The sequence below is a fragment of the Spermophilus citellus genome (assembly GCF_964194105.1).
Source record: "Spermophilus citellus genome assembly, chromosome: 17".
NCBI lineage: Eukaryota > Metazoa > Chordata > Mammalia > Rodentia > Sciuridae > Spermophilus > Spermophilus citellus.
The window spans coordinates 13,666,884-13,680,087 of NC_138199.1; the positions used below are offsets into that span (position 1 = coordinate 13,666,884).

At 46.2% G+C, this 13,204-nt stretch overlaps 1 protein-coding gene and 1 long non-coding RNA gene across 2 annotated transcripts; one reads left to right on the plus strand and one right to left on the minus strand.

The window, feature by feature from the left end:
• Positions 1-367: 367 nt before the first annotated feature.
• On the plus strand, positions 368-8,491 carry KCNAB3 (potassium voltage-gated channel subfamily A regulatory beta subunit 3). Its single transcript, XM_081272057.1, has 14 exons — positions 368-1,066; positions 2,307-2,350; positions 2,438-2,475; positions 2,708-2,787; positions 5,009-5,053; positions 5,139-5,183; positions 5,370-5,413; positions 5,589-5,675; positions 5,946-6,031; positions 6,177-6,297; positions 6,382-6,476; positions 6,562-6,682; positions 6,855-6,943; positions 7,221-8,491. The coding sequence occupies exons 1-14, from the start codon at positions 390-392 to the stop codon at positions 7,296-7,298; spliced, it is 1,650 nt and encodes a 549-aa protein (XP_081128183.1). The 5' UTR covers positions 368-389; the 3' UTR covers positions 7,299-8,491.
• LOC308636527 lies at positions 2,072-6,310 on the minus strand. Its single transcript, XR_014019438.1, has 3 exons — positions 5,832-6,310; positions 5,564-5,666; positions 2,072-4,249 (listed from the first exon to the last, which is right to left on the minus strand). It is a non-coding gene; the product is annotated as an uncharacterized lncRNA (long non-coding RNA).
• Positions 8,492-13,204: the final 4,713 nt, after the last annotated feature.

Below are 13,204 nucleotides of genomic sequence, written 5' to 3' on the forward strand. Positions count from 1 at the left end.
CATCAAGCCTGCAAAGAGGTTTTGCCCAAGGAATTTTCAATAGCCGCACCGTTGACACTTTGAGCTGGAAATTCTTTTTTGTGTTTTGTAGGATTTTAGCAGCAACCCTTTTTGCTAAAGGGTACTAGTAGTGGTACATCCTTCCCCACCCCCAGTCGTGACAATCAGAGTGTCTCCAAACCTTGTCACATGTTTCTTGGGGGACATATTCCTCCCGACAAAGAACCACTGAGTAGAGGGAAGGCTGACATGCGTCGGGTCCAGAAAGTGTGGCAACTACCTAGGATGGATCTCTCTTCTGAGCACACTGAATAATCAAGTCACTGAGCCTTCAGCAGGCGGGGCTCATGCAGATGTGCCCCTGGTCTGGCTGGGAGGCGGGCGGTTCTATGCAGACGAGGGGGCGGTGCCTGCATGTTGATAAGCTGGGCCGGCTGCCGACGCGGCTGGGAGCCCCAGTAGGTCCCGCTGCGGTTCCGGCTAAAGTGGCATCCCTCTCCCGCCACCCTTTGTCCCTGGGTCCCTACCTTCTGAGGATCGCCCTTGATCTTACCCTCATCCATTTCCTACTCCCTGAACAGCTCCCCCCGTATCTGAATATCTCCACTCCTGGAGCCCCCAGCGTTTCTCCCTTCCCGCCGCAAACCCCACGACCTCCAGCAGCCCGCCCCCGCGGGCCCGCCAGGCGGCTCCCGCCGCAGCCTCCTCAGCCTTCCCGCTCTCCCAGGGATCGCCTTATTACAACCCCAGGTGTCCGCGCTGGGGTGTCCCTGCTTCTTCCTCCTGTCCCCTCAGAGCCCCCTCCCTCGCCCTGGCCAGCCGGCATGCAGGTGTCTATCGCGTGTACCGAACAGAACCTTCGCAGCCGAAGCAGTGAGGACCGTCTGTGTGGACCCCGGCCGGGCCCCGGGGGCGGTAATGGAGGGCCAGTCGGCGGGGGGCATGGGAATCCTCCGGGGGATGGCGGGTCCGGCCTTAAGGCCCGAGCCGTTCTGGTTCCCCGACCTCCAGCGCCCGCTGGGGCCCTGCGCGAAAGCACCGGCCGAAGCACTGGCATGAAATACAGGTATGGGGTGGCCGGGCAGCCTGCCCATTTGCTCCCGGTTTGGGACCCCTAAGGCGTCCTTGGGATGGCCGCCAAAACCCTTTCAAACTTTGGTAAAAATGTTCCTTCCGGTCACTGGCACTCTCTTACTTGGTCCTCCTCTTGTTCTCCATCAATACTCCTAACAGGATCAAGTTTAGCAAGGTTGAGTCCTGTCAAACCCAGGGGATGCTCCTGAGTTTCCCTCCTTACCCCTAGGAAGGTTGTGGATGCACGGACCTCCGGGCTGCGCCCCCCTCCAATAGTGTCCTTGGGTCGGTGTCCTGGGGAGAGGAGGGAGGGAAACGACTTCTCACTCTGGCCTGCTCTGAGTGTCTGACCCAGATATTGCCCCCACCAGCCCTGAGAGCTGGGTTTCTTTTGACCTCTCAGGGGTCAGGAAGGGGAGGGGACTGGGGCCTGTGGGAAGTAAGGACTACTATCTTAAGTCCTCAGGATAAAGGACTGGTCTGGATGGAGGGCGGGCTTAAATTTGACATTATCTTAGAGAACTGAGAGACAGGGGCTCCTGATTGGTAGTGAGTAGAGGTCACTGATCTGACCTGGCTTTGTCACCTGAGTAATCTCATACCCTCCATGTGTCTGTCCCAATTGGGAAATTGAGCTGACTACCTGGATGGGACCCCTTGGGAGGAGAAGTGGGCTCACTGGTTAGGAGATAGTCTCCACAAGACAATGGGAGCTGAGAGATGGAGAGGGGAAGAGGCTTTCATGTCACGTTCCCGGCCAGGTCTCCTGTTATGTCTTGTGGGTATAGCCAGAGACCCTGGACTGAGTACCTGAACTTGACTTGGTTTACCTCTGCCATTCTGGAGTCAACCTAAGCATGCCACTCTCTGAAGGGTCTGTACTCACCACAACTATCCACATTCCCTGAAACCCCCTACTCCGCACATCCCACAGATGATTCAAATACAGGCAAGAACTCACCCAGAAGAAAGACAAACCAGACAGCACATCTTCAATGCGATAAGAGGGAATAGAGGCATCCAGCCATTTATTGTTCACTTGTTCTTTTAATAATATTCTTAGGTAATCTGCTATGGTAAGTACTGCCCAATCCCACAGGCCTACTGGGTCTAGTTTCTTTGGACTGAGACACCTTGAGGGCTTCTCAGTCTGGAAGGAAAGGAGCTGGGGGCTGATGACCTAGGTTCATAATGGAAGAGCCAGTCTTTCCCTCTGCTTCTGTATCCTACAGGAATCTAGGAAAGTCTGGTCTTCGAGTGTCCTGTCTTGGCCTGGGTGAGTCAGAACAGGAATTAAGGGAAGGGGGCATTCTTTCATGGCACACTTCCCACAGTTCTCATGTATCTGGCTTCTCTCCTGCAGGTACCTGGGTCACATTTGGTTCTCAGATCTCAGATGAGGTATAAGTGATGGAACCTAGAAGCAGGGTGGGGTGGTGGTAAGGAAATCAGAAAAAGGGACCTGGAAAGGGGTTTGAACAGCAAGCATGGGGAAGGAGGGATCTGAGGCTGGAGACTGCAGAAAACGGAAAGAATATAGAAATAAGGGATGAGATGCCATGGGTTGGAGTACAGCAAGGGAGGTTACTGAGGGGCAATGGGTGATCTTCAACTCTTTCTCTCACTTTCCTAGACAGCAGAAGATGTGCTGACAATTGCCTATGAGCATGGTATAAACCTGTTTGACACCGCTGAAGTGTATGCAGCAGGAAAGTAAGGACTGGGGAGAAAGAACTAAGTTACACTTGGAAGGCTGAGGGAACATCAGGGTTTCTTATTTCCCACTAAAGAACTCTAGGATTTCTGGGAAAACTAAGGTCCAGCCTTTCAGGACATGGGCCCCCAAAGCATTATAGGAGTTACAGTCCTAGCGTCCATCCCTCTCTAGCTTACAGGCCAGTAGGCATACTGTGTAAGTAACATTAAATAAAACTAACAAATAAAATTTTTATCTTGAAGGAAAAATAAAACCTAACAGCTGGGTGCAGTGGCACAACCCTGTAATCCCAGCAATTCAGGAGGCTGAGGCAAGAGGATCTCAAGTTTGAGGCCAGCCTCAGCAACTTAGCAAGACCCTGTCTCAAAATAAAAAAATGAATGAGAATGTAGCTCAGTGGTAAAGTGTCCCTGGGTTTTACCAGTAACAAACAAAGAAATAAACAAAACCCCAACAAACATATCTTGAATATCATTGTGTACAACTACATATGAACTACAAAGTTGTATTTTCATCAGGCCAAATAATATACCTGTGGCTTCTCACTAGGAATAGCCAAAACCTAGAATGCCTATTCTGCCTCTTCTCCATCTTGCAGACCCTTCTGCTCATCTTTAAGACTTAGCCTAAATGTCAGTTTCTCTAAGAAGCTTTTATCCAACTCCCCCAAATTGGTCACCATCCCCTATAAGCTTACTGCCTTCTGACACAATTAATTACTGGTTTAACTAGCTATATTTTCTGCTTATATCAGAGGCTTTTCCCTCCATGGAACTTGTCTTGCTCTTCCCCAACTCCCTTCACAGAGCCTAGCACAGAGCAGGCCTTATTCTACTATAAAATCAACATGCTCTCAAAAAGTGCACAGTGTAATCCCAGCAGTTTGAAGGCCATGGCAGGAGGATCGAAAGTTCAAAGCTAGCCTCAGCAACTTAGTGAGACCCTAAGCAACTCAGTGAGACCCTGTCTCTAAATAAAATACACACATAAAAAAAGGGCTGGCGATGTTGCTCAGTGGTTATGGGCCCTTGGATTCAATTCCCATTGAAAAAAAAAAAAGAAGTACATAGTGGGCCAGATATATAGCTCAGTGGTAAAGTATTTGCTAGCACACATGAAGCTCTGGGTTCCATCCTCAAGGCCAGCCTCAGCAACTTAGCAAGACCCTGTCTCAAAAAAATGAATGAGAATGTAACTCAGTGGTAAAGTGTCCCTGGGTTTTACCAGTAACAAACAACATTGACATAATGTGTATGGTCTAAGTGGTTACAACAAAAAACACAGGAAATCAAACAATAGTAAAACATTTCAGTAAGAGTTCACTCTATTGCACTGTTTGTAACCTGTCGGCCTGGTTGTAGCTGGCAGATTCCATTCCAGTGCCACAGCACCTCCAGCAATACATAACTGACCAGTGGCTTTCAGTTTCAGGTCTTGGAGTCAGTGTTTTATGAGGTGCTGTGGGTTAAAAAAAAAAAAAAAAAGAAAAGAAAAGAAAAGAAAGAGAGTTCACCATAACAATTTAAGACTTGGGCTAGGGTTGTGGCTCAGTGGTAGAGCGCTCGCCTCGCATATGCAAGGCCCTGTGTTTGATCCTCAGCACCACATAAAAATAAATAAATAAAATAAAGGTATTATGTATAACTACAACTAAAACATATATTTTTTTAAAAAAAGCAACTTAAGAGTTGACACAAGTTAGCTCATAATTATGTGCTAAAGAATTGTGTAACCAATTCAAATGAAGCTAACAAGAAGGACTGATCCATAGACTGTGGCCATCAGAGCACATTCTATGAATGAGGCAGAATCTGAACTGAGCTTAGAATGAATGAGGCAGAATCTGAACTGAGCTTAGAATGGTGGGAAGTTCTGAGAAGGGGGAAGGCAACCCAGATGGTTGAAACCAGATAAGGCAGTGTTCTCCCTAATTCTACCAGTCTGTTCCTGTTCCCGCATCCTATTCTTTCCCTTTAGCAACCCACAATAGGGCTTGATACATAGTTGATACACAAGAGGTATTTGTTGAATTAATAAGTGAATATTGTATGACTATACCCCTAGCTCCAGAAGCCACTCTTATTTAGTCCAAAATGAAGTTGAGAATCCAAATGGGCTTCTGTTTTTTGCTTTACAAAAGAGCAAAAGGTGGGGAGGAGGGGAAAGAATTGATCCACCTTGGAGAGATCAGTGTCTTTGCATTGTTTTTTCTTCCAGGGCTGAAAGAACCCTAGGTAACATCCTCAAGCTCAAAGGATGGAGGTGAGACCATGTTTTGGAGGGTTTCTGGGGACATGATCATCCAAACATCCTTTACTTTTTGCTTCTCCCATTTCTCTTTTGCCAGGAGATCAAGCTATGTCATCACCACCAAGATTTTTTGGGGAGGACAGTAAGTGACTATTCCACTGTGACTGGGGAGAAGTGTATGGGGGGGGGGGTGAGGACTGCTGTCCCATACTTGCTATCGTAAGTCCCCGTCCTGCCTGTGAGGACTCATGCAATTCTCATGGCTCCAGGCCAACCCTGGTCCCCTATCTTTGTCACACCTCTTCTTTGACTTACCTTTTTCCTATAGGGCAGAAACTGAACGAGGCTTAAGTCGCAAACACATCATTGAAGGTGAGAGTTAGAGACTGGGGAAACTCAAGTGGATGGGCATAGAAATCAGAGGAGTTGGGAACATTTTTGAAAGCTTTGAATTGGAGGCTTTAGGTGGCCATGGCAATGGGGTAGTCAGAATTCATAGGAAACAGAAACTGAGGAACTTACCGTTTTCTCCTCACCCCCACCTAAGGCTTGCGAGGATCCCTGGAACGCCTCCAGCTGGAATATGTGGATATTGTCTTCGCCAATCGCTCAGACCCTAACAGTCCTATGGAGGGTAAAAGTAGCATTCCCAAACCTGATAGCCCTTCAAAACTGGGCACTTCCTTAAACCCTCAAGAAGCTAGCCCCAGCTCAGAAGGCCTCCCACACTCCACAGCAGAAGCTTAGACTCCAGGACTTGGACAGGGAGGGAGGTGGAGAATAGATATACCTTTTTGGCTGCATGGAGATACCTGGGGGGATCTTGGTAGGGCAGGCAGAGGTCTGCAGATCTGGTAGATTCTAGGGGTCTAGCAGTGAAGCTCTTCCTTTCCTGTGTGCCTAGAGATTGTGCGAGCTATGACCTACGTCATCAACCAAGGGCTGGCCCTATATTGGGGGACATCCCGATGGGGGGCTGCAGAAATCATGGTAAGTCTGTGACCCCACCTCCTCCATCCCAAATCTGGTTCCCACTTTTCACATGGCTACTCCAGACTCCACTGCACTGGAGGAGGAAGTGAGGAAGAAAATGGAAAGAGTGTTCTGACTCCCATGTCCTCTCTACCTCACCCAGGAAGCCTACTCCATGGCCAGACAGTTTAATCTGATTCCTCCGGTGTGTGAACAAGTGGAGCACCACCTATTTCAGAGGGAGAAAGTGGAGATGCAGCTGCCTGAGCTCTATCACAAGATTGGTGTGCAGCCCCATATCCCTGCCTTTCACTCAGCCTCACTTGTGGCCTAGGTACCTTTCTCACACCCAATCCTCTTGCTCTTAGGTGTTGGTTCAGTCACTTGGTCTCCTCTGGCCTGTGGTCTCATTACTAGCAAATATGATGGGCGACTCCCAGATACCTGCAGGGCCAGCATCAAGGTGAGATCTGAGATGGTGGAACCGGGGCCATCTGGCATGCTATGGGTGGTGGTAAAGTCTTTTGCTGATACTCCTCGTCTTCCAGGGCTACCAGTGGCTCAAGGACAAAGTACAGAGTGAGGATGGCAAGAAACAACAAGCCAAAGCCATGGACCTTCTGCCCATTGCTCACCAGCTGGGCTGCACTGTGGCCCAGCTTGCTATTGGTGAGACACTGCTAGTCCTGGACCCCTGTCTTCTCTTGAAACCTCACAAACCTACCCTAAGACTGGTTTGTCTCTAGGAATTACCCTCTTCTTCAGAAATACCACTGAAACCAGTGTGCTCACTCATCCCTATCAGTTCTTTTGTTTTTGTTTTTTCCTCCTCTGGCTCCAGCCTGGTGTCTCCGCAGTGAGGGTGTCAGCTCGGTTTTGCTGGGAGTGTCCAGTGAAGAGCAGCTGATGGAACACCTGGGCTCACTACAGGTGAGTTTGGAGACTAAGTGGCAAGGTTCATCTCTGTCCCCTTCCCCAGGAGTCAAAGCTACACTGTCCAACCCAGAATAGCCCGATGAGGTTAGCCACTACAAAGTCCTCACTTTGCAGGTGAGAGGTCCAAGATGACAAAGTGCGGCAGGGCCACAGCTGTGACTTGCTTTTTGCTAATGGTCCCTACTGTGGTGCTTCCTCGGGTCTCTGAACCTCTTGACTTTCCTCAATACCCGGGATGTACGGCCTCGTCCACCACCCCATTCTCCTCCAGGTGCTGAGCCAGCTTACACCGCAGATGGTGATGGAGATAGACGGGCTCCTGGGGAACAAATCACATGCCAAGAAATAGTCCCTGGGGAGCGCAGAGACTCTACCTGATGCCGCTGCACCGGCCCAAGAATCGCATCTCCGCAGCCGCCCCTTTACTCCACCCCCGTATCCCTCCACCCAGCGGCCTGAACCAGGGTAGCCCCGCCCACCATAAATTCTGGCTTGAGTAGCGATGCGCATGAACAAAGCCATATCCTTCCGCAATGGGGCTTGAGAGAGAAAGTAATCCGCCCACCCCGTGCTGCGTCCTTTTTAGGCCTTCTTCCTAATCCTGGGCATGAGCTATGGGCGTACACTCTCTGCCGTTTGGTCTCCCTCCTTTCTCTCTTCTCCCTTGTGCCGGGGCCCAGAAAAAAACACGACAGATGCAAGAACATGCAGAGTACCTCAAAAGTGACCCTTGAAATGTCATCAAGGGGTAAGGACCTAATAAGTGAGTTATAATGTTATCTGGGACATAGGAAATGTGGTTTTACGATATTCCACACAAAGGCAGCCAGGCTGGTCCTGGCTGGAAGAAAATGAAAATCTCTGGGAAACCAGAACTCTACCTCCCAGCTCGGAGGTGCAAGACTTCAATCTAGAACTACTGTAATACCTTGTTCTTGCAGCGAGGGGCCAGAGTGGGGAAAACAGTGACAGCACCGGCAAAAGCAGAGGGAAATTTGATAGCAGATGTACAGTGTGATCTGGCCAAAATTGCCCAGGTGGCTCTTGGAAAACAAAGTTGGGTGGTGCTCTTGCATTAATGATAGTCTTTGGGCAGAGAGATGGGGCTGACAAAGACCTGGGAACAAAGTTTTGAGCCTTGAGCTGGACTTCCTGTCTGCCAGTAGAGGACTGTAGTCTTCCTCCTGCAATAACCCTAAAGCAATAATGATGGCCCGTCTTCTGTAAGATTTCCCAGGGAACTGTAAATAAAATTTCAGCTTGATCCTCACAGCGTCTGAAATTTCAGGGGATGGAGGGTAAGGTTTTAGCCTCACATACATGGTCCTCTTGCCCCCTGTCATTAGAAAACTCTCAGCACCAGTTTTCTCTTCATTCAGCTCAATGACGCAGGAACGGGGCTCCTGGTCACTGCTAATGAAGGACTTAGGCTCTAGGTACCCCAGGCATGGGTCTTATTCCTTCCTTTTTTAGCGCCTAGTGATCTGGCTTCCTAGTTTTGTTGCTCCTCTGGTTGGCCATTCATCCAGAATGAAAGTCAGCTGCCTGACCCTCTTGCCCTTTTTGTGTTTTTAAAGTTTTATTAGTTATACTTCTTACTTGACTTGTACTTCTTTCTCTCTCACCCCGTACCCACACATCTAAAGAACTATAAGAATAGTTTTCTCATTGCTAAGTAAAAGACTGTTCTGAAGTAGAGGCTTGGCTTCAAGATTTAGAAGAAGAGCGGCACAGCCGTGGCACACATCTGTAATCCCAGCAGCTCAGGAGGCTAAGACAGAAGGATCTTGAGTTCAAAGCCAGCCTCAGCAATGAGGAGGGGCTAAGCAACCCAGTGAGACCCTGTCTCTAATAAAATACAAAATTGTGCTGGGGATGTGGCAACCCTAAATTAAATCCCTGCGGGGGGCTGGGGATGTGGCTCAAGCGGTAGCGCGCTCGCCTGGCATGCGTGCGGCCCGGTTCGAGCCTCAGCACCACATACCAACAAAGATGTTGTGTCCGCCGAGAACTAAAAAAACAATAAATAAATATTGAAAAATTCTCTCTCTCTCTCCTCTCTCACTCTCTCTTTAAAAAAAAATAAAAAATAAAAAATTGTTGGGGATGTGACTACTCAGTGATAGAGCACCCCTGGGTTCGATTTCCTGTACAAAAAAAAAAAAAAGGAAAGAAAGAAAAATTTCTGGAAATGAAAGATGAAAACTAAACGCATAAGAAATAAAAAAAATTCTAAAAAATAAATTAAATCCCTGGTACCCCCCACCCCTCAAAAAAAAAAAGTGGAAGAGAGGTCAAGTGCAGAGAGAGGGAAAGAAGTGTGTGTGGGGGGGTGTATTTGTGTGTCTTTGTACTGTATATTGATCTCAGGAGTGCTTTACCAGTGAATTACATCTCCAGTCATTTTTATTTTTTATTTTGAGACAGGGTCTTTCTAAATTGCTAAGGTTGACCTTGAACTTGAGATCTTTCTGCCCCAGTCTCCTGAGTTGCTGGGATAATGGAAGTTATCATTTTAAAAGGAAAAAAAAAAAGAAAGAAAACCAGTGATGTGAGGGTAAAAGAAAAGCAGAATCAAATGGTGTGATGTCAGATACTGCTCCTATTTTCTTCCCCAAAGGACTCTGATTTCCTGGAGACAGAAAGTGGGTGGAAAGTTACAACCCTCAAAGATCACAAGGCAGAGGAGGATGAGATCTGCCTTCCTTAAATACAACCTCACCATCTCCCTTCTATCCCCCTTCATTCTGCCTTGATCCTGAAGCTGGGAGCACAGAGTAAAACCTATTTCCAAAAGAGAGAACCCAGGAGCATGCCATTTACTGGATTAGCAACCAACAAGATCAACTAATTAATACTTACATCCACCCCTATCATCTCCCACTCATTTTGGAAGACTGTGGAGGAAACAAAGAAGTAAAATGTATGACTAAACTATGATTAGTTCTTCTGTAACAAACACACAAGAATTTATCAATTCAAAATAGTATTCTCCTTAAATAGTTCTCTTGGAGAGTTATGCATTTCTTGTAATGTTGCCTACCCCATTGCTGAATACATTTTAAAATTCCTCTTAGGATTGCTTTCAGAGGCAGTTTAGAAGCCCCTTGGTGGGGTGGGGGGGAACGCCAAAAATAAAAACCTTCCTTTACTGTCATATCTCCTATGTATATAAACATTAGCCATATTTCTCACCCACCTTATTCATGAATTTAACAAGTATTTGTTTATTGAGTTCTGCTATAGTATGGCACAGGGACACAGTGGTGAACAAAACCAGACTCAGAACAACCGTTGTGCAGTTTACTGATGGGAAAGAGAAACAATCAAATGACCACTAACCAAATACAAACTTCAGTTGTCCGAAGTCTAGAGGGGGAAAAGAGGGGAGGGATGAGGGGAATAGCATACACAAAGGCCTTTTGAAGAAGGGAACTTGCAAGCTGTGTTAGCTTTTCGTTGCTTTGACAAAATGCCTGATTAAACAAATTAAAGGGAGGAAAGATATTTTGGCTCACGGTTTCAGACTTTTCAGTCCATGGTCACTTGGCCCCTTGCTTTTGGACCTATGGTGAGGCAAAATATCATGATGGAAGCATACTGAAGAGGAAACTCTCATCTCATGGTGGTCAGGAAGCAAAGGAAAAGGAAGGGTCCAGGTCCCAATATCCCCTTCAATGTCCCTAACTTCCTGTTATAAGGCCCCACCTCTAAAGGTTGTACCCTGATAGCACCTCCAGCTGAGGACCAAGCCCTTCAACACATGAGCCTTTCTTTGGGTGACATTTAAGATTGAAACCATAACACAAGTCAAAGGTTTCCAGAGCCAAGGTTTCCAAGGCAGGAACAGAAGAAAAATGTGAGGCATGGGTGGAGTCGGAACACACAGCATTACAGAGCACTTTAGAATCTTTATCCTAAGGACAGCAGGAAAATCTTTATATCAGTTATCTTTTGACACACAACAAATCACTCCAAAATTTAGTGGCTTAAAAAGTTATTTTTTTCCATGATTCTGTGGGTTAGCTGGGAGTTCCTTTCTGTTTTCACCTGAGTTTGTTCATGAGGCTGCGTTCAACTGGCTGGTTAACAGCAGAATTCCAAGATGGACTCATTAGCATGTCTCATAGTTAGCACTGACTCTTGGTTGGGGCACCTCTGTTCTCCTCCACGTGGCCTCATTCACCAGTGGTCTAGCCTTACTTCCTTGCATGGTCTCAGGGCAGCCTCCAAGGAGACAAAGACATAAGCTGCAAGACCTCCGAAAGACCCAGAATGTACACATCACTTCTGCCACATTCTATTAGTTAAGGCTGATCACAAAGCCAGCCCAGATTCAAGGTATAAGGAAATAGACCCCAATTTTTGAAAGAGAAGCGGCAAAGCTGTGTTGCAAAGGAAATGGGGGCATTAAACTATCACATTAAAAGATTTTAAACAGGAATGGAAGGACTATGTGGTAGGACATGATTGAGTCTGACATTTGTAAATATCTAAAAGCCTACAGAGGCCGGAGTGCTTGTGGATAGACTGATTAGGTGGTTTTTGCTAAGGTCTAAGCAAGAGATGATGGTATGGGATGGGAATGGGAAAGATGGTAGAATGAATCAGACATAATTTTCCTATGTTCATAGATGAACAGTGTAACTCTACACCATGTACAACCACAAGAATGGGAAATTATACTCCATGTATATATGATATGTTAAATTACATGATGGGCAGGAGGTGGCAATTAATAAGTAAATGCATTAGAGAGATGAATTTAAGCAGCAAAATGACCCAAGCTTGGCAATGAGTCAATAAAAGAAGTAAGGGAAAAGGAGGTGTCAAGGGTAACACCTTGGTTTTTGGAGTTGGGTCAAGGAAGGGTTGGGAAACACTAGAAGTACTAGCTTGATTAGGGAGATAATTACTTTGTTTTTTGTTTGTTGTTTGATTTTTGGTATGGGGATTGAACCCAGAGGCACTCTACCACTGAGCTAAATCCTCAGTCCTTTTAATTTTTTTTTTTTTTTTGATACCGGGGATTGAGCCACATCGCCAGCCCTATTTTGTATTTTATTTAGAGTGCCTCACTTTTGCTGAGGCTGGCTTTGAACTTGCAATTCTCCTGCCTCAGCTTCCCCAGCCACTAGGATTATAGGCGTGCACCACCATGCCCTCCAAGTCCTTTTAATTTTGAGACAGGGTCTCATTAAGTTGATGAAACTGACCTTAGACTTGTGACCTCTCATCCCAGTCTCCCAGGTCACTAGGTTTACAGGCCACCACACCTAGCTATCAGTCTGAATTAAAGATAAACAAGAAAGACTGTGGAGCTAGCAATGGGATACATAAATCTGGAGCTTGGTCTGTCGACTGTCAAAAACATTGGGAACATTTATATAATAAAATCTACCTTAAAAGACTAAGATCTGGGGGGAGGGAGGAGTGGAGGTTCACCAGATTGGACAGGGGAAATGGGGGGAAGGGAGAGGGGATGAGAATGGGAAAGACAGTAGAATGAGACATAATTTTCCCATGTTCATAGATCAATACATGAACAGTGTAACTCCACACCATGTACAACCACAAGAATGGGAAGTTATACTCCATTTATGTATGAAATGTTAAAATACATTCCGTCATGTATAACTAAAAGAACAAATAAAAAATACAAGAAACTAAAATGAAAAAAAGACTAAGATTTATCACCAGTTGAAGATATTTAAAAACGTGAGGCACACCTTTTCAAAGGGTAGTTCCAAAACGTTTTGAATTATGATAGCATAAATAGATGGAATAAGTAGACAGGTTCCAAGTGACCATGAAGACAAAAAAACTCCAAAGTTCTGAAATGTTTGCTTAAAAATAATGGTATACCTCCTCACAAGACTGTCTTCTAGATTTAAACAACTTAATGAAAAAATAAAACCAGCTCTACATTGTAATAAGACCATAAATACCCTGGGTGGAAAGAAGCCTACCTTGTATTAACCAAATATAAGATGCATGTTGAAAATATCTGGTATTGAGAAGTGAACATAGGTAGGGAGCACACGATGACAATAATAATAGCTAATGTCAGGTGCAGTAGCATAGCCTGTAATCCCAGCAACTTGGGAGGTTGAAGCAGGAGGATCACAAGTTCAAGGCCAGCCTCAGCAACTTAGTGAGGACCTAATCAACTGAGCAAGACCCTATCTCAAAATAAAAATATAAAAAGGGCTGGGGATGGGGCTCCATGGTAAAGTGTCCCTGGATTCAATCCTC

Coding starts and splice junctions, on each gene's coding strand:
- KCNAB3 (XM_081272057.1), top strand. CDS start 390: ATGCAGACGAGGGGGCGGTGCCTGCATGTTGATAAGCTGGGCCGGCTG. Junction 2,351..2,437: donor AGTGTCCTGTCTTGGCCTGG/GTGAGTCAGAAC, acceptor TCTCTCCTGCAG/GTACCTGGGTCACATTTGGT. Junction 2,476..2,707: donor GTTCTCAGATCTCAGATGAG/GTATAAGTGATG, acceptor TCACTTTCCTAG/ACAGCAGAAGATGTGCTGAC.